Source organism: Octopus sinensis, linkage group LG15, assembly GCF_006345805.1.
Source record: "Octopus sinensis linkage group LG15, ASM634580v1, whole genome shotgun sequence".
NCBI lineage: Eukaryota > Metazoa > Mollusca > Cephalopoda > Octopoda > Octopodidae > Octopus > Octopus sinensis.
The window spans coordinates 7,886,793-7,912,283 of NC_043011.1; the positions used below are offsets into that span (position 1 = coordinate 7,886,793).

At 41.6% G+C, this 25,491-nt stretch overlaps 1 protein-coding gene and 1 pseudogene across 1 annotated transcript in view; both read left to right on the forward strand.

The window, feature by feature from the left end:
- The window catches only part of LOC115220007 (ADAM 17-like protease), a 102,129-nt gene that overhangs the window by 53,495 nt on the left and 23,143 nt on the right, over positions 1–25,491 (forward strand). Inside the window, exons 11-18 of the mRNA XM_029790309.2 lie at positions 2,202–2,312; positions 5,402–5,407; positions 6,576–6,694; positions 8,459–8,528; positions 13,575–13,716; positions 15,497–15,607; positions 23,424–23,486; positions 25,186–25,259. Coding sequence (XP_029646169.1) covers positions 2,202–2,312; positions 5,402–5,407; positions 6,576–6,694; positions 8,459–8,528; positions 13,575–13,716; positions 15,497–15,607; positions 23,424–23,486; positions 25,186–25,259 — 696 coding nt within the window. The remainder of the gene's footprint in view (positions 1–2,201; positions 2,313–5,401; positions 5,408–6,575; positions 6,695–8,458; positions 8,529–13,574; positions 13,717–15,496; positions 15,608–23,423; positions 23,487–25,185; positions 25,260–25,491) is intronic.
- Positions 14,575–14,726, forward strand: LOC115220048 (annotated as a pseudogene).

Sequence of the window (25,491 nt, forward strand, 5' to 3'; positions counted from 1 at the left end):
GTCTGGTCAATAAGTATGTGGACTGTTGCCATGGTTACGAAGCTAAAGCATGCAGAGTAAAGCCACTTGGCACAGATTGAGCTTGAACTCTGCTGTGCAGGCACACTAAGTTTTAACATTCTGGCTCACTTCCACTGTTTACAGCAGTGCTTAGAAGGAAGGTGTGTAGCGTGTGATTATCGCATTGACAATGACAGATGGTTGAGCTGAAAATCTGCATCAAATTTTGCCAAAAGCTTGGTGGTACCTGCTCAGAGGCCTTCGCAAAGTTTTCAAAATGTTTTCATCATTCTCAACACAATCAAGGAGATCTTGTGCACCTGAAACCCGAATGTCTTCTTGGTCAGCTGAAAACAGTTTTGGCACAAACTTGGCAGACACACATCTCATACCCAAATCTTCAGTGATAATGGACTGAACTGAACCATAACTAATCTGCACATCCTCTGGTAACTCACGGATGGTGATTCGACGATTTCCCCTCACAACTGCACACATATCTGCAATGTTTTTTTCGGTTCTGCTAGTTGCAGATCTCCCAGAATGCTTGTCATCTTGGAAAAATCTGAACCCCTCATACACTTGTGTGCAGCTCATACACTCCTCTCCATACACTTTCTGTAACTCTACGTAGGCCTGTGAGCAGGTATCACTGTGACAGCTTTCTCTGTCATGTCCAATGTGACGATCACACGCAACACACCTTCCTTCCAAGCATTGCTGTAAACAGCGGAAGTGAGCTATAACGGTAAAAGTTAGTGCACATGCTCAGCAGAGCTTAAGGTCAATCTTTGTCAAGTGGCTTCACTCTGCATGCTTTAGCCTTGTTACTAAGACAACAGTCTGGATACTTATAGATCAGACCTTGTAAATATATATATGTGTGTGTGTGTTGTGTGTGTGTGTGTGTAATAATATCTAATATCAAAGATCCTAACCTCTCCATCTAGAGTAAGAACCCAGTCCTGTAACAGCTTGGGGCTCAAAGCCCATAGCTTTTTAGAACCTTGCCAAAAAGCATACATATTTCTTTACTACCCACAAGGGGCTAAACACACGGATTAAGTCGATTATATAGACCCCAGTGCGTAACTGGTACTTATTTAATCAACTGCGAAAGGATGAAAGGCAAAGTCGACCTCGGCGGAATTTGAACTCAGAATGTAGCAGCAGACGAAATACCGCTAAGCATTTCGCCCGGCGTGCTAACGTTTCTGCCAGCTCGCCGTCTTAAAGCATACAGATATGAATATGTTCAAAGAACATTTAGACAAATTTTTTATCTGATAAAGCAGATGAACCTACATCATAACAAGAAGCACAAAGAAGGACAGCTTTGTCCAACTCACTGCTTTACCAGACTGAGTTTTGAGATGACCGAGAAGTGAATATAAAATGCACAAGCATGAGCATAAATGGTGGTGCACCAGCATGGCCACAACCTCTAACTGAAGCCAATGAGGCCCAGGCATGGCTGTGTGGTAAGAAACCTACTTCCTAGCCACATGGTTCTGAGTTCAATCTTCTACTATAGCCTCAGGCCAACCAAATCCTTGTGTGTGGATTTGGTAGGTGGAAACTGAAAGGAATCTGTTGCGTGTGTGTATGTATGTTCCCCATGACCTCTTGACAACTGGTGTTGGTGTGTTTACATCCCTGAAATATAGCAGTTCAGCAAAAGCAGCCTATAGGGTAAGTACTAGGCTTAAAGAAATAAGTCCTGGGTTTGTCTAAAAATTCTTCGAGCCTATGCCCCAGCATGGCCGTTCTCTAATGACCAACACAAAGAAAAGATGCATCTTCTCTCTATATATAAACGGCAGTTTGTCTGTGTGTCTGTCACGTTGTACCCTCACCCTGACCACGGCTTTCAACCGATTCTGATGAAACTTGACACACACATAGCCCAATGTCATAATTCAAAACTAACGCAGCGAAAATTTTGAAAAGTTCCCCCAATTCTGAAAAATATCGATAAATTTGACATGGGGTCGAGAATCAGAAACACAAACCACAGACTGTCTAGGGGACGCAACTCGACCCTTTTAACTCTCAAAAAAAATTTACCATCATTTTTTTTCCATTTTTTTGCTATTTTTTAGCTATAACTCTCTAAAAATGCTTTATAGTTATTTCCCTTACAAACCCGGGCAACGCCGGGCGATACTGCTAGTAATAGATAAATGCAATGTATTTTACAGTCTTTTACCAAGACGGATCCTTCTTGACTTTGAATACTGGCTGGAGCAGTTCAATGAACACGCAGGGTCACCGTGTTCTCACTCAAGAAGCCATAATTGTTACCACCCATGGTAAGTGGATCTTTTTATTGTTGTTGTTGTTGTTGTTGTTGCAATGATGACCTACAGGTGGGTCACAGCCAGCTGCAATGGGTGTGGATGTCTGGGGATTGTGATGTGTGTAACGAGGGAAAACTTGGGATCGAGGATAATGCTGAGGTCAGTTTTGTGTGGTGCGTAAAACGTGGGGCTTAGCTGTGTGTGGTGTGTGCAATACCTAGCTTTGTGTATAATATGATACTTAACTATGTTGTTTGATTGTATGACTTGTTTTATTATACACTGCCTGGTTGTATGATGTAACTGCTTGTGGACAAATTATTGTCTGATTGTATGATAAAACAGATTGTGGATGGATTATTGTCTAATTGTATGATAAAACAGATTGTGGATGGATTATTGTCTGATATGAATATACTGCCAATGTATTGTATGTTGCTTGTGTGTGTTATATATTGTTTGATGATTGTATGATGTAATAGATTGGACAAATTATTGTCTGATTGTATGATATAAATATTCTGTCAATATAGGCGCAGGAGCAGCTGTGTGGTAAGTAGCTTGCTTACCAACCACATAGTTCCGGGTTCAGTCCCACTGCGTGGCGCCTTGGGCAAGTGTCTTCTACTATAGCCTCGGGCCAACCAAAGCCATGTGAGTGGATTTGGTAGACGGAAACTGGAAGAAGCCTTCCCTTCCAGACCTAGAGTTACGTGGTGGTGGAATAGTACAGTAGACAAAGCCATTAGAGCAAAGAAACAGGCCTGGAAAACTTGGAGGGGTGGGGGTAACAGGGAACTGTACCAGGTAGCCAGAAGGAAGGTTGGGTGGCAGGTATACATAGCTAAGGGTGAAGCAGAAAAGAAGACGTTTGTCAATGTCCAGCAACGTGGGGATCAAAGAACTGAGGTATTTTGGATTGCAAGACAGTGTGTGAAAGAAAATTGTGATGTCACAGGAGGGAAATGGGTCCGCATGGATGATGGTGCACTTGCTTTCAATGTTTCTGAAAAGAAAAAGGCTTGGAGAAGCCATTATGAGAGACTGCTGAATGTGGAGAATGAATGGGAGAAGGAGAGCCTGCCAAATGTTGACCCAGTAGAGGGACCAGCTATCCGAATAGACAGCTCCCCAGTAGTTAAGGCAATTAAGGGTATGAAACCAGGAAAAGCCCCCGGCCCATCGGGAATCACTGCTGAGATGCTTAAAACAGCTGGTTGTGTGGGCTATGGCCTAGTTACCCACATTGTAAACCAGGTAGTTCATAATGGAGTCATACCCAATGACTGGCGTAGCAGCACCATAGTCAACTGCTACAAGGATAAAGGTGATGCTCTAGATAGAAACAACTACAGGGGTATTAAACTGGTGGATCAGGTGATGAAGGTCACAAAGAGGGTCATAGCCCATCTCATCAGGGAGAGAGTTTGCTTAGATGAGATGCAGTTCAGTTTTGTGCCAGGTAGAAGCACCACTGATGCTATATTCCTGGTCCGACAACTGCAGGAGAAATACCTAGCTAAAGATAAACCCCTCTACATAGCTTTCGTGGACTTGGAGAAAGCCTTTGACAGGGTCCCCCGATCCCTTATCTGGTGGGCGATGCGGAAACTGGAGATTGATGAATGGTTAATAAGGGCTGTACAGGCCCTATACTGAGAGGCTGTCAGCAAGGTTAGGATTGGCAATGAGTATAGTGAAGAATTCCGGGTAGAAGTAGGGGTCCACCAAGGTTCAGCCCTCAGTCCCCTTTTATTCATCATAGTCCTCCAGGCAATAACAGAGGGATTCAAGATGGGTTGCCCCTGGGAGCTCCTCTATGCTGATGACCTGGCCCTCATAGCAGAATCACTACCGGAACTAGAAAAGAAATTTCTGGTGTGGAAGCAAGGTTTAGAATCAAAGGGCCTTAGAATAAATGTAGCAAAGACCAACTTGATAGTAAGCAGAAAGGTGAACTCATCACACACACCCTCGGGCAGGTGGCCCTGCTCGATCTGTAGGAAAGGTGCAGGTAGAAACTCCATAAGATGCACCCATAAGAAGCATCAGATGTGGTGTGCAAGAGAGACGTTTGTGCTGGTATGGTCATGTACTGCGGATGGATGAGGAGAGATGTGTGAAGAAGTGCCACTCCCAAACAGTTGAAGGTATCAGGAGGAGAGTTAGACCCAGGAAGACATGGGATGAGGTAGTCAAGCATGACTTTCGAACGTTGGGCCTCACAGAGACAATGATGAAAGACGGAGATCTCTGGAGATATGCTGTGACTGCAAAGATCCTGGCCAGCGCTACCTTGACTGGTTTCTGTACCGGTGGCACATGACCTGCTGTGCTTGCGGCGACCTGTTGAGTCAAGTACATCAACATCAAAATTAATATCAAATGGAAATAGTAATTGTGATACCTGTGCTGGTGGCACGTATAAAGCACCATCCGAACGTGTCCGATGCCTGCGCGGCCTTGACTGGCTTCTGTGCCAGTGGCACGTAAAAATCACCAACCGATCATGGCCGCTGCCAGCCTCCCCTGGCACCTGTGCCAGTGGCATGTAAAAAGCACCCACTACACTCATGGAGTGGTTGGCGTTAGGAAGGGCATCCAGCTGTAGAAACACTGCCAGATCAGACCCCAGTCGAACCATCCAACCCGTGCTAACATGGAAAACGGAGGTTAAACGATGATGATGATGATATATATATATTCGGTGTTTCTCTCCCACCATTGCTTGAGAATTGATGTTCGTGTGTTTACGTCCTTGTAACTTATCGGTTCAGCAAAATAGACTGATAGAATAAGTACTAGGCTTACAAAGAATAAGTCCTGGGCTCAATTTGTTCGAGTAAAAGTGGTGCTCCAGCATGACCACAGTCAAATGACTGAAACAAATAAAAGAATTCTGTCAATCTATTGTATGTTGTTTGATTGTATAACTTGATGTGTTAGATATTGTTTGATGGTTGTATGATGTAAAACACTGGTCAAATTATTGTCTGATTGTATGATAGAAATATACTGTTGATGTATATTATATTCGTTTCCTTTATAATATATCTTCTTATATTTTCTTTCCCACCAAATGCTGTGTCCATCCTTAACAGAAATTGGTAAGTTAGCATTGTCTTAATCTTTATATTTTTGCATCCCACAACACAAATACTGAATAATGTGGTGCTCCGGCATGGCCATGGAAGTTAAAACAAACTAAATACCTGTTTGTTTACTACCCACAAGGGGCTAAACACAGAGAGGACAAACAAGGACAAACGGATTAAGTCGATTATATCGACTCCAGTGCGTAACTGGTACTTATTTAATCGACGCCGAAAGGATGAAAGGCAAAGTCGACCTCGGCGGAATTTGAACTCAGAACGTAGCGGCAGACGGAAATACCTCTAAGCATTTCGCCTGGCATGCTAACGTTTCTGCCAGCTCGCCACCTTCTAAAACAAACTAAATACCGCCACCACCACCAAACTGTGTTTTTTATATGGTTTAGTTACTCATTATTCAGGTAGTGATTGGTCATCACATGTCTAAGCGTCAAGTACACAGACAGAAGCACAACTGACTTCTTTGACAAGAAGCTTGCTTCTCAACCATATGGTTTTCGGTTCAGTCCTGCTGTGCAGCACTCCTAATGCCAACCACTCCAAGAGTGTAATGGGTACTTTTACATGCCAATGGCACGGGTGCCATTTGCATGACAACAGGGTGTGTTTAAGTGCCACCGACACAAGTGCCAGTTTGTGCGACACCGGTATCTGTCACAACTGCAATTCTGCTCAGTTTGATGGGTCTTCTTTTAAAGCACGACATAATGCCAAAGGTCTCGGTCATTGCCTCCATGGGGCCCAACACTCGAAAGGAACACAGCTGCCTTGCCTCCATGCATGTATGCATGCATCTTTGTGTTTGTTCCCTCCAACTCCCATGCCACTTGACAACTGGTGTTGGTTTGTTTATATCCTTGTAACTTAGCAGTTTGGCAAAAGCAACTAGTAGAATAAATACCAGACTTTAAAAAAAAAAAAACCCAAAAATCAAGTAATGACGGGGTTGATTTGTTTGAGTAAACCTTTTCAAGGCAGTGCTCCAGCATGGCCACAGCCCAGCGACTGAAACAACCTGAAGCTAAAAGACAAAAAATTTAAATATCAGGGATCAATGAGTTGCTAAGTGATTTTGGGTTCAGACCAGATTTTTTTGTTTTTTTCTTTTTGTTGTTGAAGGGGTTAGTGTGTCCTTATTTCATTGGTTTTTTTTTTACATCAGGCCATAACTGGGGTAGTGAGCATGACCCTGGCGAGGGCATCTGTTCCCCTTCATCATTTGACAATGGAAAATATGTCATGTACCCTTATGCTGTCTCAGGGTATGAATTAAATAACTATGTGAGTATTTTTGTTTCCATGCTTTTGGGTTTTTTTTTTATTTATGTTTTTTTTTTAATATCTTTTATATATTGTTCTAAAATCAAAATCAAGATCGAAATCAAAATGGAAATTGTAGTTGTGGCCGATGCCAGTGTTACCTGACTGGCACCCGTACTGGTGGCACGTAACAAGCACCATTCAATTGTGGGTCTACGCCAGTGCCACCTGACTGGTCCCTGTGCCAGTGGAATGTAAAAAGCACCGTCCAAACGTCGTTGATGCCAGTCCGCCTTCCCATCTGGCTCGTGTGCCTGTGACACGTAAAATATACTATACGAACTTAATTAATGCCTGGCTCCCATGCCGGTGGCACATAAAGACCACCCACTACTCTCTCTGAGTAGTTGCTGTTAGGAAGGGCATCCAGCTGTAGAAACCCTTTCTGATCAGATTGGAGCCTGGTGCAGCCTCCTGGCTAGCCAGCCCTCAGTCAAACCGTCCAACCCATGCCAGCATGGAAAGCAGATGTTAAACGATGATGAGGATAATGTTGCATTGTATGGTTTGCAATTTCATTGTTGTCGTGGTTGGGTGGTAAGCAGCTTGCTTCCCAGCTGCATGGTTTCAGGTTCAGTCCCACTGCTTGGTGTCTTGGGTGGTTGTATTCTGCTCCAGCCTGAGGCCAACCAAAGAGGATTTGGTAAATGCAAACTGAAATCGCTAAACACTCAATCCTATTCTTCATTCGGTTTCTTTGCTATTTTCTTCTTTATTATCGGCTCTTGAAGATAGACTTGTAATTTATAGTCAATTTGACTTTTCATCTTTTATATTTGTTTCTTTGAGAGTAGATTTAGTGGATGGAAACTGAAAGAATCCCATCATGTATATATATATGTGTGTGTTTGTGTATGTCTATATATATGTGTGTGTGTGTGTATATATATATATATATATTCCACATGTATATATATAGGCACAGGAGTGGCTATGTGGTAAGTAGCTGGCTTACCAACCACATGGTCCTGGGTTCAGTCCCACTGCATGGTACCTTGGGTGAGTGTCTTCTATTATAGCCTTGGGTCAACCAAAGCTATGTGAGTGGATTTGGTAGACAGAAACTGGAAGAAGCCCGTCATGTTTATATATATATTATATGTATTTCATATCTTTTGTTTCCTACATATGTTTCACCATTGTGGTTATTTGTATGCTCTGCATCAGATGTTTTTAGTGCAGTTGGTCACTGAACCATAACAGCAGGAATCAAGATCTTACTAGAAATGATTAGAGAAGATACCGGCATAAAACTCTGATTCTGAAACCAAAGTCTTGATGGGGAACAAGGACAGTTGGAAATAGAGAGTGAAGGATGTCTCCAACTGTTTTGCATATGGAGGACTGGTGGTGACGATACACATAAAGTGTATGAGCAGGAGTGGGAGAATATGTGTGGGTTCAAGCCTTGCTGTCTTCATATTTCATGTTGATTGCTAATAAACATCAGCATCATATAAACAGTGTTCAGCATTTGCAATCTGCCATGAAAACATGTCTGGCCATTGTGCTGTTTCTGTTCGAGGATTGAAGAGAAATAGCAATTCCTTTCTTAGAAACAGATTATGTAGGGTTGGTGACAGCAAGAGCGTCTGGCCATAGAGAATCTGCCTCAACAGTTTTTGTCTGATCCATGCAAGCATAGAAAAGTATGCATTAAGACAATGATGACAATGATGATGAGAATGTGCTAAACTGGTTTATTTATTTATTTTCTTTTTCCAGAAATTTTCACCTTGCAGTAGGAAATTTATAAGCAAAGTATTGTTAGCAAAGGCCGCAACTTGTTTCTCAGGTATGATCAGTTGGTCAGTTTTTTTTTCTTTTTCCACTTCCTATTTTGTTGTGTTCACTATGTTTTCTATGCTATATATATATGTCTTGTGAAGACCCGTTGAGACAAGTGAAAATCAAATCAAATCAAATCAAAATCAAAATCAAACCAAATCAAATCAGATATCAGAAAGCAGAACCAAAATCGAAGTCGATCAACATCAATGGAAATTGCAGCTGTGGTTAAGCGAACCATCCGATCGTAGCCGTTGCCAGCGCCGCCCCGACTGGCCTCCGTGCCGGTGGCACATAAAAGCACCATACGTTCGTGTCCGTTGCCAGCCTCGCCTGGCCCCGTGCCGGTGGCATGTTAAAGCATCGTCCGTTCATGGCCGTTTGCCAGCTCCGTCTGGCACCTGTGCGGGTGGCACGTAAAAAGCACCCACTACACTCACGGAGTGGTTGGCGTTAGGAAGGGCATCCAGCCGTAGAAACACTGCCAGATCAGACTTGGCCTGATGCAGCCTTCTGGCTTCACAGACCCCAGTTGAACCGTCCAACCCATGCTAGCATGGAAAGTGGACGCTAAATGATGATGATGATGATATATAATTTTTTTTTTTTTTTACAGAGATGTACTTGCATAGCGTGTGACTTGATCTGAGATCATCTGCTGGAACCAAAACAATTGCAGCGTGGAAGGTGTTTATAAGCCATTTAAGAAACACACAAAAGCCTTTCGATTCAATCCAACATTTAAATTTAATTTGCCAAAATATTTTCGTCGCTTTGAGACCGCGACCTGTTCACTGACAAAATTCCCTGCTGCATCTTTGTTTTGTCAGTGAACAGGTCGTGGTCTCAAAGCGACGAAAATATTTTGGTAAATTAAATTTAAATGTTGGAGTGAATCGAAAGGCTTTTGTGTGTTTCTTAAATGGCTTATAAACACCTTCCACGCTGCAATTGTTTTTTTTTTTTTTTTGTAATGAGATAAAAAACTAAGGCTGTGTAGATTTTAGAACATTTATAGATAGAAGGTCTTACAGCTATTTCCAGGACATTTATTATATCCCTTCATCGGAGACAGTGTGAGACGATGGTTCAGAAATAGTTATTCTAGATATGATATAAAGTAGAGTGTGAGGTGAAGGAAATAAAAGAAAATGGATGTGAGATATGCAGGGATATTGCAGATCCATTTTTTTATGCAGAATGGTATACATATAAGATTCCAATACCTTATGAGTAAAATCCAATAGTCATTCCAAGTATAGAGTTTATACACAGTGTTATTGAATTAAGGGTTTTATTTAAAGTAACTTAAAATATATATTTATATATATATTTGCAAAATGAATTAAAGTTTTAGCTTAAAATTATAATGTACGAGGGACGTTCAATAAGTAATGCTCCTGACCCACTTGCAGTTGTTTGATCTAGCTGAAATTTTGCATGTGCAATTATTTATATCTCTATAGATTAAGTGGCAAATTACAGCTCTGATCTAATTGTGGTTTATGATTTACAGGTGTTTGAACTAAGTCAAGTGTGAAATGGAGCCTGTTGAGTGGCGAGCAGTGATCCGGTTTTTGTATTTGAAAGGACGCACACCACGGGAGACTTTTGATGAAATGAAAGTAACTTATGGTGATGATGCCCCATCATATGACCTTGTAAAACGCTGGCATCGTGAATTCAAATATGGTTGGAACTCTGTGGAAACAGCTCCCAAATCTGGTCCCCCCCCCCCTTCTGCCATTGATGAGGCATCTGTCTGTCAAGTTGAGTCTACCATTTTGTAAGATCGACGCATAACGATTCGCCAAATAGCCCATGAGGTCAAGATTAGTACCGGGTCTGTGGAAACTATCATTCATGACCATTTGCATATGCAAAAGGTGTCTGCCAGATGGATTCCCAGGTTGTTCACACCTTTTCAGAAGCAAGAACGCGTCGAGGGCTCGAGGATGAATTTGGAGATGTGCCAAGAAGATGAGTCAAAGTTTTTCAAAAGACTGATTGCACAGGATGAAACCTGGGTCCATCACGATGATCCAGAGACCAAAGCCCAGTCAATGCAGTGGAAGCACCATGACTCACCTCCTCCAAAGAAGGCAAGGGTGCAGCCCTCTGCTGGCAAGGTCATGCTCACAGTCTTCTGGGACCAGGACGGAGTAGTGATGACAGATTTCCTGGCAAAGGGTACCACAATTACAGGAGCCTATTATGCTTCACTTTTGAGGAAATTAAGAGAAGCTATCAAAATCAAGAGGCGGGGCAAGATCAGCAAAGGCATCCTCCTCTTGCAGGACAACGCTCCGGTCCACAACTCGCGTGTCATAAGATCAGAAGCACCGGCGTGTGGCTATGAACTCCTCCCCCATCCCCCCTACTCTCCTGACCTTGCACCCTCTGATTTTCACCTCTTCCCAGCCATGAAGTTGTATTTGAAAGGAAAGCGTTTCCCATATGATGCAGCCTTGATTTCTGAAGTCACGTCGTGGTTGGAAGACCAAGCTGGGGTCTTCTACAAAAACGGTCTCCAGAGCTGCATCAAACAATGCAAGAAATGCGTAACTCTGGGTGGTTCCTATGTAGAAAAAGACTAATAACTGTGCCAAGTTTCGTTGCTCTACTGTTATGGGAAGTGGGTCAAAGACATTACTTATTGAACGCCCCTCGTATATCTCTTTAAAAGTGAAGACGTATGGCTCAGTGGTTAGAGTGTCGAACTTATGATCGTAAGGTTTGTGTTCAATTCCCAGACTGGGCTGCATGTTGTATTCTTGAGCAAGACACTTTATTTCACGCTGCTCCTGTTTGCTCATCTGTAGAAATGAGTTGCGACGTCACAGGTGCCAAGCCGTATTGGCCCCTTTGCCTTTCCCTTGGATAACATCGGTGGCATGGAGAGGGGAGGCCGGTATGCATGGGCGACTGCTGGTCTTCCGTAAACAAACTTGCCCGGACTTTTGCCTCAGAGGGTAACTTTCCAGGTGCAATCACATGGTCAGTCATGACCAAAGGAAGTCTCCGATTAATTCATACTAGAATATTAGGATAAAATCGCGTTAAGAATTTTTATCAGGTATTCAACATGTAATAAAAACTTAAAGGTAATTTATAAGTTAAATTAATAATTATATGTATATGCATATAATTATATTAAGGGGGCAATGGCAAAAAAAAAAGACCTCTCTCTAACAGGCTTGAAAATGTCGAGGCATTCAGATACTACAATAAAACTCCAAAAATATACACAGATTGTACGTCAACATCATCTTCATCATCGTATAACGTCCGCTTTCCATGCTAGCATGGGTTGGACGATTTTGACTGAGAGCTGGCGAACCAGATGGCTGCACCAGGCTCCAATCTTGATCTGGCAGAGTTTCTACAGCTGGATGCTCTTCCTAACGCCAATCACTGCAAGAGTTTAGTGGGTGCTTTTTACATGCCACCGGCATGGGGGCCAGTCAGGCAGTACTGGCAAAGACCTCGCTCGAATCTTTTTACACATGCCACCAGCATAGGTGCCAGTAAGGCGATGTTGGTAACGATCACACTCAAATGGTGCCCTTTTACGTGACACTGGCACCGAAGCCAATTGGCTGCTCTGGCAACAATCAGGCTTGGACGGTGCTCTTGGCACCCTACTAGCATGGGGCTTGAGTGCCAGTAAGGCTACAACATCAAAATAAATATCAAATGGAAATTGTAGTTGTGATACCTGTGCTGGTGGCACATAAAAAGCACCATCCGAATGTGGCCGATGCCAGCGCTGCCTTGACTGGTTTCTGTGCCGGTGGCACATAAAAACTACCAACTGATCATGGCCGCTGCCAGCCTCCCCTGGCACGTAAAAAGCACCCACTACACTCACGGAGTGGTTGGCATTAGGAAGGGCATCCAGCTGTAGAAACACTGCCAGATCAGACTGCAGCCTGGTGCAGCCTCCTGGCTTCCCAGACCCGAGTCAAACCGTCAAACCTGTGCTAGCACAGAAAACAGATGTTAAACGATGATGATGATGATGTAGGTGAGAAGAAAATAGAGGAAAATAACAAAAAGAAGTGTGTCTTTTGTGCCAGTAAGCCATTATTTAATTAGTAAATAAAGGTGAGTCTCACTCTCACCTTTATATACTAATTAAATAATGGCTTACTGGCATAAAAGACACACTTTGTTTCCTTATATTTCCTCCATTTTCTTCTCTTAGAGACCCTTAATTATAACTTTATATATATATACATATATATACTGTTCCGTGATAGAACGGTCAATGAAAAATGTACTCCATCTTGTGAGAAATAAATGTTATTTGTTTAAAGGTCACAATACATGTCTTTAAGTGCTCCTAATATTATCATTTGCTGAGAAATATCTCAGACAGATTCATCAGGCACAAACCACATACCAAACCGAAGTAAAAAAAAAAAAAAAGTGAATCTGAGAGGAAATGTGGAAGAACTGAGAAGGCAGAACGTAGAAAATGCAGAAGGTTGAAATTACGGAAAACCAGGAAGCATCAGCAGTACCATCATCATCACCATCAACAGCAGCACCATCAGGAGGTGCAATGGCCCAATGGTTAGGGCAGCGGACTCGTGGTCGGAGGATCGCGGTTTCGATTCCCAGACCGGGCATTGTGTGTGTTTATTGAGCGAAAACACCTAAAGCTCCACGAGGCTCCAGCAGGGGGTGGTGGCAACCCCTGTTGTACTCTTTCGCTCCAACTTTCTCTCACTCTTTCTTCCTATTCCTTGTCCCCGACTTCCAACGCAACCGCTTAACCTGGATGCGCATTCATCCATCTGTTGATGCTCTTGGTGTCGGGGGTTGACCTGCTTTCTCTTCTGCAGGTCTTATGAATAGCAAAGGACCACATTTCAGACTTCTCGCACTAATGGGACGAAGACCGCTTCGCTCAACAAACAAACAAACAAACAAACAGCATCATCATGACTATTGCTACCACCACAACCATTTCCACCACTCCCATCATCACCACTACCACCATCACCATCATATAAGTGACACTTCCTTTATCATTTCTCTTTGACAGATGGGAGACAGTTTAACTTCTGTGGAAACGGTAAAGTTGAAAAAAGCAGAGGTGAAGAATGCGATGTCGGCTTCTTGGCCAACAGTGCCTTCAACCATTGTTGCACTGATAAATGTGTGCTTAGCGCTGGTGCCGAGTGCAGGTATTGTATTATTCCGCCGTCTTAGAGTCAGCCTTTGGTTTGCTGGGGGGGAGGGGTGGCCTTGTTGTCATCTTTTACTTGTTTCAGTCATTGGTCTGTGGCCATGCTGGGGCACCACCTTGAATTGGTCCCCAGTATTTGTTTAATATCTGTTTAATATTTGTTTAATATCCTGTCAGTCACATTTAATAAACTGCTAAGTTACAGGGACATAAACAAACCAACACCTGTTGTCAAGTAGTGGAGAGCAGACAAACACCAAGCTTCATACAAATCATCATCATCACTACCATCATTTAACATCCGTTGTCCATGCTGGCATGGGTTGGACAGTTTCACTGGGTTGGCAAGCTGGAGGGCTGCACCAGACTCCTCAACTGGCCAGCTGTCAAACCTATTTCTTTACTATCCCCAAGGGGCTAAACACAGAAAGGACAAACAAGGACAGACAAACGGATTAAGTCAATTATATCGACCCCAGTACGTAACTGGTACTTATTTCATCGACCCTGAAAGGATGAAAGGCAAAGTCGACCTCAGCGGAATTTGAACTCAGAACGTAGCGGAAGACGAAATACCGCAAAGCATTTCGCCCAGTGTGCTAACGTTTCTGCCAGCTCACCGCCATTTTTTAAAAAAAGACCATAGTAGAAGACACTTGCCCAAGGTGCCACGCAGTGGGACTGAACCCAGAACCATGTGGTTCGTAAACAAGCTACTTACCACACAGCCACTCCTACGTCTCTAACCATCCAACCCATGCCAGCATGGAAAACGGATGTTGAATGATGATGATGATTGGACTGTATCAAATGTATGAAACATAGTAATTTCACAGACCATGCTGCAGCACTAGGATGTTTTGCACAGAGGCGGTACCATGGCCAATGAGGTGTACCCGAGGCGTGGTTATTGCTAGTTGAAAACCATTTACTTACGGAAAGGCAACATTTCATTCTGTTGATATTCTGAGAGTCACAAATCTAAGTAGAGATTTCAAACTTAAAATCTTCAAAGCCACAGTCGAACCAGTTCTACTATATGGCTCAGAAACCTGGATGTTATCAAAGAAGCTTGAGAGGCGGTTGGATGGAACTTACACTCGCCTCCTTATGAAAGCTCAAAATCTCTCGTGGAAGTGTCATCCAACCAAAGTACAAATATATGGGAAACTACTACCTGTATCATCTCTTGTGAAAGGTAGAAGAGTCCAGTTTGCTGGACATTGTTGTAGAGCTGAAAAAGAGGTAATTTCTACTCTTCTCCTCTGGAAGCCATCTGCTCGCGATACCAGAGGGCGCACACTCTCCTACCCTGATGTAATCTCCAGAGATACAGGCATCTAGCAACAGGATCTCCGTAATGCCATGATGGACCGTGAGGTCTGGCGTAACATAGTAAATTCCATTGTCTCGACCATGGTTGAACAATGATGATGATGATGCATCGATCTCAGTGTTGCAAATCTTCCTAGGTGTCCTTCATTTGCCATTTTCAATTCTGTCAGAAGCAAATCAATTCTATACAGGTTTCCCCAGAACATTATTACAACTGACCTTCCTAGTTTATGTTACTTACTGCAAAATGTTCTCCACTGACTATTTTATAGAGAAATTCAGAAATTTGACTGTTATTTCTAGCAGGCTGACTAACCACATTAGCACTTCCTTGTTATCCCTCTTAATCATATATGTGTTGTTGTTACCTGATTGATTACATTTATTTTACTTATTACCTTAATGCACCAAATTAATTTTTGCTCCCCGTTTATTTCTTTCAGCCCTGTCAACCATGAATGTTGCACCCTGGGCTGCAAAATTGCCCCTAAAGGGGTATTATGTCGGTCAGTTGTAGGTGATGCCTCTGATTGTCTCAAGAACTCCATCTGTACATATCCTTTATTTCTCATGTTTACTCCTTTGGAGTTTATGGGTTTGCCTCTTTCGGGAGCAAAGGGCCAAATATTTTGCAGGAACCCTGCTGGGATTTTTTTTGTTCGATTCTGAATTTATTGTTTTTTTTTCTTTTACTTGTTTCAGTCATTTGACTGCGGCCATGCTGGAGCACCGCCTTTAGTCGAGCAACTCAACCCCGGGACTTATTCTTTGTAAGCCCAGTACTTATTCTATCGGTCTCTTTTGCCAAACCGCTAAGTAACGGGGACATAAACACACCAGCATCGGTTGTCAAGCAATGCTAGGGGGACAAACACAGACACACAAACACACACACATACATATACATACATATATACGACGGGCTTCTTTCAGTTTCCGTCTACCAAATCCACTCACAAGGCTTTGGTCGGCCCAAGGCTATAGTAGAAGACACTTGCCCAAGGTGTCACGCAGTGGGACTGAACCCGGAACCATGTGATTGGTAAGCAAGCTACTTACCACACAGCCACTCCTGCGCCTTCGATTCTGAATTTATTGTTTTTTGTTTGTCTTTTTATTTTTATATTATTATCTGTATCTTTGTCTCTACATTTACAGTACATATATATGTGTACATATATCTGTATATATTTATATATACAGATATAGAAATACCTTCTTTCCCCACAGATTAATAACAGGTCAGTTATATATATATATATGTTCAACTAATTTTATTGTATTTTGTAGTAGGTTTTTTAAATGCTTATATTATTTTATTATTATTAGTTTATTGGATATAACTTTTTATGTGTATTCCATACAATAAGGTTATCCTGAAATAGGAGTCAATGTTCTATAGTTAAAATCCCAAATTTGTTATAATATATCTGTGTGTATATATATATATATATATATATATATGTATGTATGTATTGTATATGTATGCGTTTATGCATATATAAAATAAAAGAAAAAGAGCAGATAGGTTAATATAATGCATGTTCGATCTTAACTGTTGCCCTTGAATACTGTGTCAAACTTATGTATGTATGTGTGTGTGTGTGTGTGTGTAATAGTACATATGTATCTAGAAGTGGATAAGCATATATGAGTATATAATTTAAGATTATACGTATATTTATGAGTGTGTCTATATGATTGTGTGTACTTGTGTATATGTATATGGTTATATGTGCACAGTTGCACCTCAACGTTGTATCCATTCACCGTTAGACGATGATGAGAGGGACAAACACACACCCACACATATATATGTGTGTGTGCGTCTATACTAACATATATGTGTGTATGTATACAACCTTCCACAAAGTAAGTCATGTACACAACTTGGACGGACACATGCCAGTACACGGACATAGGTTTATATACACATACACATGTACACACACACACAGACGCGTCTGCCCATTCTCCTAGATACTCACATACGTAGCACATAAGTACAAACATACATACATGCGTATGGGCATACACACGTACATACGCACGTACATGTACACACATACACACACATACATACGCATATACATACATACGCACATGCGTACGTACGTGCATACACACATACATACATACATACACACATACATACGTATATATATATAACTTGAACTAACTAGATGTAATGGAGAAAAAAAAGATAAGTAATAATAAAACAAAAGGTTTTGATATATTAAATTTCTAAATCTCTCATAGAGATATGTACGGTGGTGGGGCAATAGAATGGTTGTATACTGTCAATCTAACGTGACAGTAGGGGATTACACCACCGCTGTTTAGCCCTAGGAAGCATCGACGCTTCCTGATGGCTTCGACACATTTTTCCTGTGTCCTTATATATTTACGAAGGGGAGACAAACACCCCCAGCAGCCAGGCCTGCATCTAGAGACACGCGTGTTTCAGGATCATTGTCCTTCATCGGTCTAGAGTAGCAGACGCCCGTCAGCCGTTGATATCTGCCTCGACTCGCGAATGTATATATCTAATTTTCAGTGAAGTTTATTCACCGATTACCAAAATCAGAAATATTAAATTTCTAAATCTCTCATAGCGATATGTACGGTGGTGGGGCGATAGAGATATAGAGATAAGTGGCTGATAATAGGTTTTAGAGTTTTGTCGGTGGGGTTAAAGGTCATAAAACACTTCCTAGTTTCGGCGGGGGGGGGAGGTTGAAATTTGATATTGCTGTGATGAGTGGTCAGTCTACACCTATCCACCACTACAAGTTTATAGCTTTAAGTTTATAGTGTGTGTGTGTGTGTGTGCGTGCATATACACACATACATACATACACACATGCGTACGTACGTACATACTTACATACATGCATGCATGCATACATACATACACACATACATACGTACATATATATAACGAACAAACTGTTACTTTCTCAGATGCAGCACGGATTTTTGTCAGTGAAGAGGTCGCGGTCTTAAAGCGACGAAAATATTTTGAGAAATTAAACTTAAATGTTGAAGTGAATCGAACGGCTTTTGTGTGTATATATATATATATATATAATATATATATATATATATATATATATATATATGTGTGTGTGTATGTGTATAAACACACACAGATATAACTGTATATATGTGTGTGTGTGCATGTATAGATATTTATATATGTGTGTGTACATATGTATATATGTTCGTTTCTATGTGTGTGTGTGTGTGTGTGTTATATAAATATAAAATACAAAAATGGGACAAGAACGCAAAACATCCTAACTGTATCACCTAACTGTCTGGATGTTTTGCGTTCTTGTCCCATTTTTGTATTTTTTATATATAAAAATATAGTGGCATATGTACACTTTGGTCTCTGATATATATATATATCATCATCATCATCGTTTAACGTCCGCTTTCCATGCTAGCATGGGTTGGACGGTTCAACTGGGGTCTGGGAAGCCCGAAGGCTGCACCAGGCCAGTCAGATCTGGCAGTGTTTCTACAGCTGGATGCCCTTCCTAACGCCAACCACTCCGTGAGTGTAGTGGGTGCTTTTTATGTGCCACCGACACAGGTGCCAGACGAGGCTGGCGAACGGCCACGCTCGGATGGTGTTTTTTACGTGCCACCAGCACAGAGGCCAGTCAATGTGGTACTGGCAACAGCCACGTTCGGATGGTTTTCTTATGTGCCACTGGCACTGGTATCACAAAACTACAAATTCCATTGATGTTCATCGATTTGATTTGATTCTTTGATTTTTGATTTTCACTTGCCTCAACAGTTCTTCACAAGTAGAGTTGTGTGTCCCAAGAAGGAAGGTATGCACAGGTGGACTGACTACGTCCCACGTAGGGGCCATGGGTTATGGCCTCACTTGTCCTACCGGGTCTTCTCGCGCACAGCATACTTCCAAAAGTCTCGGTCTCTGGTCATTTCCTCGGTGAGATCTAAAGAGCGAAGGTCGTTCTTCACCACCTCGTCCCAGGTTTTCCTGGGTCTACCTCTTCCACAGGTTCCCTCAACCGCTAGGATGTGGCACTTTTACACACAACTATCTTCATCCATTCTTACTATGTGTCCATACCAGCGTAGACGCCTCTCTTGCACACCACATCTGATGCTTCTTAGGTCCAACTTTTATCTCAAGGCACTTACACTCTGTCGGGTATGAACACTGACATTACACATCCAACGGAGCATACTGGCTTTATTTCTTGCGAGCTTACACATATCCTCAGCAGTCACGGCCCATGTTCCACTGCCATGTAGCCTGGCTGTTCGCACACATGCATCATACAGTCTGCCTTTTACTCTGAGCGAGAGGCCTATTGTCACCAGCAGAGGTAAGAGCTCTCTGAACTTTTCCCAGGCTATTCTTACTCTAGCAGTTACACTTTCGGCACACCCACCCCCACTACTGACTTGGTCACCTAGGTAACGGAAACTATCAACTATTTCTAGTTTTTCTCCCTGGAAATTGACGGAAGATGGTCTCTGCGCATTTTCTGTGTTTATTGCACCAGAGCATCTGCCACATACAAAAACCATCTTCCTAGTTAGCCTTCCTTTGACATTGCTGCACTTCTTATGTGTCCATAGCTTACACTTGGTGCATCTTATAGAGTTCCTACCTACGACTTTTCTACAGATTGAGCAGGGCCATCTACCTGAAGGTGTTTGAGATTTGTCTGCCTTCCTACTTATTAGGACTTTGGTTTTAGCTCGATTGACTCTGAGGCCCTTCGATTCTAATCCTTGCTTCCACGCCTGAAACTTCTCCTCGAGTTCTGATAGTGATTCAGCAATTAGAGCAAGGTCATCAGCATAGAGGAGCTCCCAGGGGCATCCTGTCTTGAATCCCTCCGTTATTGCCTGGAGGACTATGATAAATAGGTGGGGGCTGAGGACTGAGCCTTGGTGGACCCCAACCTCCACCCGGAATTCTTCACTGTACTCGTTGCCAACCCTCACCTTACTAACAGCGTCCCTGTACATGGCACGCACAGCTCTCACTAACCATTCATCTATCCCTAGTTTCCTCATTGGCCACCAGATAAGGGAACAGGGGACCCTGTCAAAGGCTTTCTCCAAGTCAATGAATGCCAGGTACAGAGTTTTATCTTTGGCTAGGTATTTCTGCAGCTGTCTCACCAGAAATATGGCATCAGTGGTGCTTTTCCCTGGCACAAAACCAAACTACATCCCATCTAGGTTGACTCTCTCTCTAATCAGTTGGGCTATGACCCTTTCCGTAACCTTCATTACCTGGTCCAACAGCTTGATACCTCTGTAATTACTTGTATCTAGGGCGTCACCTTTACCTTTGTAGCAGTTGACTATTATGCTACTACACCAGTCATTGGGTATGACTCCTTCGTGTATCACCTGGTTAGCTATACGGGTTACTAGGCTATAGCCGACACTGCCAGATATTTTGAGCATCTCTGCAGTAATTCCTGATGGGCCTGGGGCCTTCCCTGTCTTCATGCTTCCAATTGCCTTAACTACCATGGAACTGTCAACTCGGATAGCTGGTCCCTCTATTGGGTCGACATTCGGCAGACTCTCTTTATCGCATTCATTCTCTTTGTTGAGCAACCTTTCATAGTGGCATCTCCAAACCTCTCTCTTTGCATCCTCATTTAGCGCAAGTGAACCATCATCCATGCGAACACATTTCTCTCCTACCACATCACGATTCTCTCTCACACACTGTCTTGCAACACAAAACACCTCAAGTCTTTGGTCCTCACGGCGCAGAACATTGGCAAATTTTTTCTTATCTGCTTCCCCTTGTATATATATATATATATATATATATATATATATATATATATATATATATATAGCAAATGAGAAAACGGAAAGGATATAAAATCGACAGACGTCAGCCAGTAAAGCTTCAAGTATGTCTATTTATTCAAATGTATTGGTTGAATATACACACATTTATGAATGATACAGATTAGTGAGTGGAAAACACTGGTAACTGCATAGACAATGGTGTGAATACAATTTACATATATAGAAACAAATGTAGTGATGGAGATAACCTGGAAGATTTTGTTACCTCTTGGCAGAAACGGCCGTAAGGAACTAGTACCTGCACCCCCATTTAGATTTTTGGCCGATGCCAGCGCCGCCTTGACTGGCTTCCGTGCTGGTGGCATGTTAAAAGCACCAACCGATCGTGGCCGATGCCAGACTCCCCTGGCACCTGTGCCGGTGGCATGTAAAAAGCACCCACTACACTCGCGGAGTGGTTGGCATTAGGAAGGGCATCCAGCTGTAGAAACACTGCCAGATCAGACTGGAGCCTGGTGCTACCCTTGGCTTCCCAGACCCCGGTCGAACCGTCCAACCCATACTAGCACGGAAAACGGATGTTAAACGATGATGATGATGATGATGATGTTTCTATATATTTATATGTATTCACACCCTTGTCTATGAAGTTACCAGCTTTTTCCACTCGCTAATCTGTACTACTCATACATACATGTGTTTGTGTATTCATCCACTACATTTGAATAAATAGACATACCTGAATTTTTACCGGCTGATGTCTGTCGATTTTTATATCCTCTCTGTTTTCTCATTTGCCGTATAAATCAAGAGTAAATCACTGTTTTACCCCCGCCCATATATAATACTCAATTGCGAGATTGCCATGCAATAACGAGCACTTGGCTATGAATAATTGGGTACACTACCAGCAGTATATTGGATAGGTACTATCCCTTAGTTGGTTTTTCAACCTCTAACTCACACAGAAATATATATATATATATATATATAGGCGCAGGAGTGGCTGTGTGGTAAGTAGCTTGCTTACCAACCACATGGTTCCGGGTTCAGTCCCACTGCGTGGCATCTTGGGCAAGTGTCTTCTGCTATAGCCCCGGGCCGACCAATGTCTTGTGAGTGGATTTGGTAGACGGAAACTGTATGTATGTGTGTGTATTTGTCCCCCTAGTATTGCTTGACAACTGATGCTGGTGTGTTTACGTCCCCTTCACTTAGCGGTTCGGCAAAAGAGGCCGATAGAATAAGTACTGGGCTTACAAAGAATAAGTCCCGGGGTCGATTTGCTCGACTAAAGGCGGTGCTCCAGCATGGCCGCAGTCAAATGACTGAAACAAGTAAAAGAGAAAAGATATATATATATATATACATATTCGAACTTTGAACCTCAGGGAGGCAATGACTAGTGACCGAGACCTTTGGTGTTATGCTCTGCTTAAGAGGACCCATCAAGCCAAGTGAATCTGTGCTGGTGGCATGTAAAAAAAAAAAAAAAAAAATCAACCTTTGCACACTGGGCCTCACTGAGTTCCTTTTGAGCATTGGGCTTGATGGAGGCAAAGTTGCTGCGTTCCTTTCAAGCAGACCTCATGCAGGGGGCCTCCTGAAGGGAAAGTGGCTGAATTCCTTTCAAGTGTTGGTCCTCACGAAGGCAATGACCAAGGTCTTTGGCATTATGTTGTGCTTGAGAAGAAGACCCCTCAAGCTGAGCAAAATTGCAGGCCTGGCAGATGCTGGCCTCATGCAAATTGGCACCCATGCCAGTGGCATGTAAACACATCCTGGTGTCATGCAAATGGCACTCGTGCCAGTGGCATGAGTGGTTGGCATTGGGAAGGGCATCCAATCATAGAAAACCATGCAGAATCAGACTGGGCTCTGGTGTAGCCTTCCAGTGTGCCAGACCAATCACTGCCCGACCCATGCCAGCATGGACAACAGATATTAAATGATGATGATGACATACATCTGCGGCAAAATAATGATGCTGTGAGTGGACAAACGAAAGATGGGCATTCAACACATTTATTGGGAGTTACGTGTATGGATGAAAACAATTTGATTCAAATTCGTTGGTACTCTGAGAGTTTCGAATGTGATGCTAATCTTTGGCCATTTCAGATTTAAAATGGCTGAAGATTAGCATCGCACTTAAAACTGTCGGAGTACCAATGGATTTGAATCAAACTCCTTTCATTCATATATGTGTGTGTGTGTGTGTGTGTAAATGTCGTATGAGAATGAGTGCTCAACAAATATTGGTGGATAAAATTTCTTAATTTTTGTATTAAGGCTACCATTGCTTTCATGTTAAGAAAAATATATTAATATCTTATCAGTCTTTCTTGCACATCTCTCTCCCTGATGGCAGTGGTGGTGGTGGTGGTAGTGGTCCACCCTCTCCGTTTATCTACCTCTTACCATCCCTCATTCAGTCACCCGTTATATTCAGTGAACTATTTTCTCCCTTCTGGGTGTTTACTATTTTTTTCATCTTTGTAAGCGAAATGAATTTTATTTCCTTAACATTGTTACTGGAAACAATTACAATTGTCCAACACCTGAGTTTAAAGCAGATTCCACCCCATGTTTGGATGGGTAAGTATTATGGCTCTCTTCCATATATAAATGTGTGTGTATGTGTGTGTGTGTGTGCAAGTTTAGTGCAACAAACTGGAGAAATAGTACTCTATACATGTGCAGTTTATTTGTATATATATGTATGTGTGTGTATATATATATATATATATATATATATATGTATATATATGTATGTATGTGTGTATACATATATATATATATATATATATAATAATAATAATAATATTAGGGAATATTATTCCAAACTTACAGGGAAAAATTCAATTTAGTAATACTAAATCAAATTTCACAATATATAATATATGTTTATAAATTAGAGAAGAACCAACCTTTTATCAATTCAACAATGAAATATCAATGATATAAATTTACATGTTTTATCGTATATTTAATTTTTTTTCTATATGGTATAATTTAATTATATCATTGTTATTTCATTGTTGAATTGATAAAAGGTGGTTCTTCTCTAATTTATATATATATAAAGTTATAAATGATGAGAGAAATAGAATGATGGAATTTATTTAGCCATTGGAATTTTTTTATCTCACAACTAGTTTCACAACTTAAAACCTGAAAAGATAATTTATTTTATTCTATTCTACAAGTAAATAACATGTCTGTATTAATATAAACAACTCAATATATATATATATAATATATATATATATCACCATGACCAACCAGGCTATCAGATGTTGCTGGTCACAATGCGCTTTGCATTGTTTTAGCTTTCAAATGATGCCACCCCGCTGGCTAAGCAAGCAGGCCAACAGAAGAAAGAGTGAGAGAAAGTTGTGGCGAAAGAGTACAGCTGGGATTACCACCACCCCCTGCCAAAGCCTCGTGGAGCTTTAGGTATTTTCGCTCAATAAACACTCACAACGCCCAGTCTGGGAATCGAAACCACAATCCTACGACTGCGAGTCCACTGCCCTAACCACTGGGCCATTGTGCCTCCATACATATATATATGTACTTCACTAAATTAAGAGACAGTAATGAGTGAAAATTCTGTAAATAATAATTTTAAGCTTAATCGTATAAGCATTCCGTGTATATTGGCTAAAGAAAATAGTCCAATATTGGGGCCTATAAGCCCTCAGTGGAGAAAAAAATGGGTATTAGTACAGGTGAGAATTGAACCCCATCTTTTATTTTCACTTAAGCTTATAATAACCATTTACAAAATTTTCACTTGTCACCATTTCTTAATTTAACACAGACTACGCACGTTTCTTTTGCACAATGCTATGAAATCACAATTCTTAAATTAATGGGGGAAAATTGGTGGGTAAGTTGGTGTAATCAGTCAGCACATTTATCACAAACATAAGAGATGTGGGTTCAATTCCCACATCTACTAATACCCATTTTTATTCCCGTCTTGGGCTTATATGCCCCAATATTAGACTATTTTTCTGTAGCCAATACAGTGATTGCTTATAAGCTTAGGCTTATAATAATAATAATAATAATAATATGGGAACAAAAGGGTTAAAGTGATCTATATGATTAACCTTCTATTAAAAATATGTGTTAAATTATGTTCCAAGCACCAGCTTATAAAGGACAAAATAATATTATTAAGTTCTTCGTTATTTTCAAAATTTTTTGAAACAAAGGCTGTGTGTTTCACTAGAAATATGGGAACAAAAGGGTTAAAGTGATCTAATCACAATTATTTCTTTTACAGTGGCAAATGTAAAGACGGGAAATGCTTACCCTTCTGTGAAGCTCGCAATGTGAAATCGTGCATCTGTGATAATGGTAAGTCCAAGGCCTTCAGAGTTTCTTTTTTTATATTTAAAGTAGAACGTCAGCTTACAAATGTCTCTCATCTCAAACAAATCAGTTTGCATGCAATTTTTGAAGCATAAAACATCTTGGGTGATGAATAGTGTCTTGAGTAACAAGTGCACAAAGTGGCAACAGAGGGTGGCAGCAGTCTGTGGGTATCAGTTGGTGACTGTTGGTTGATGTCTGGATCAGTGCACATCCC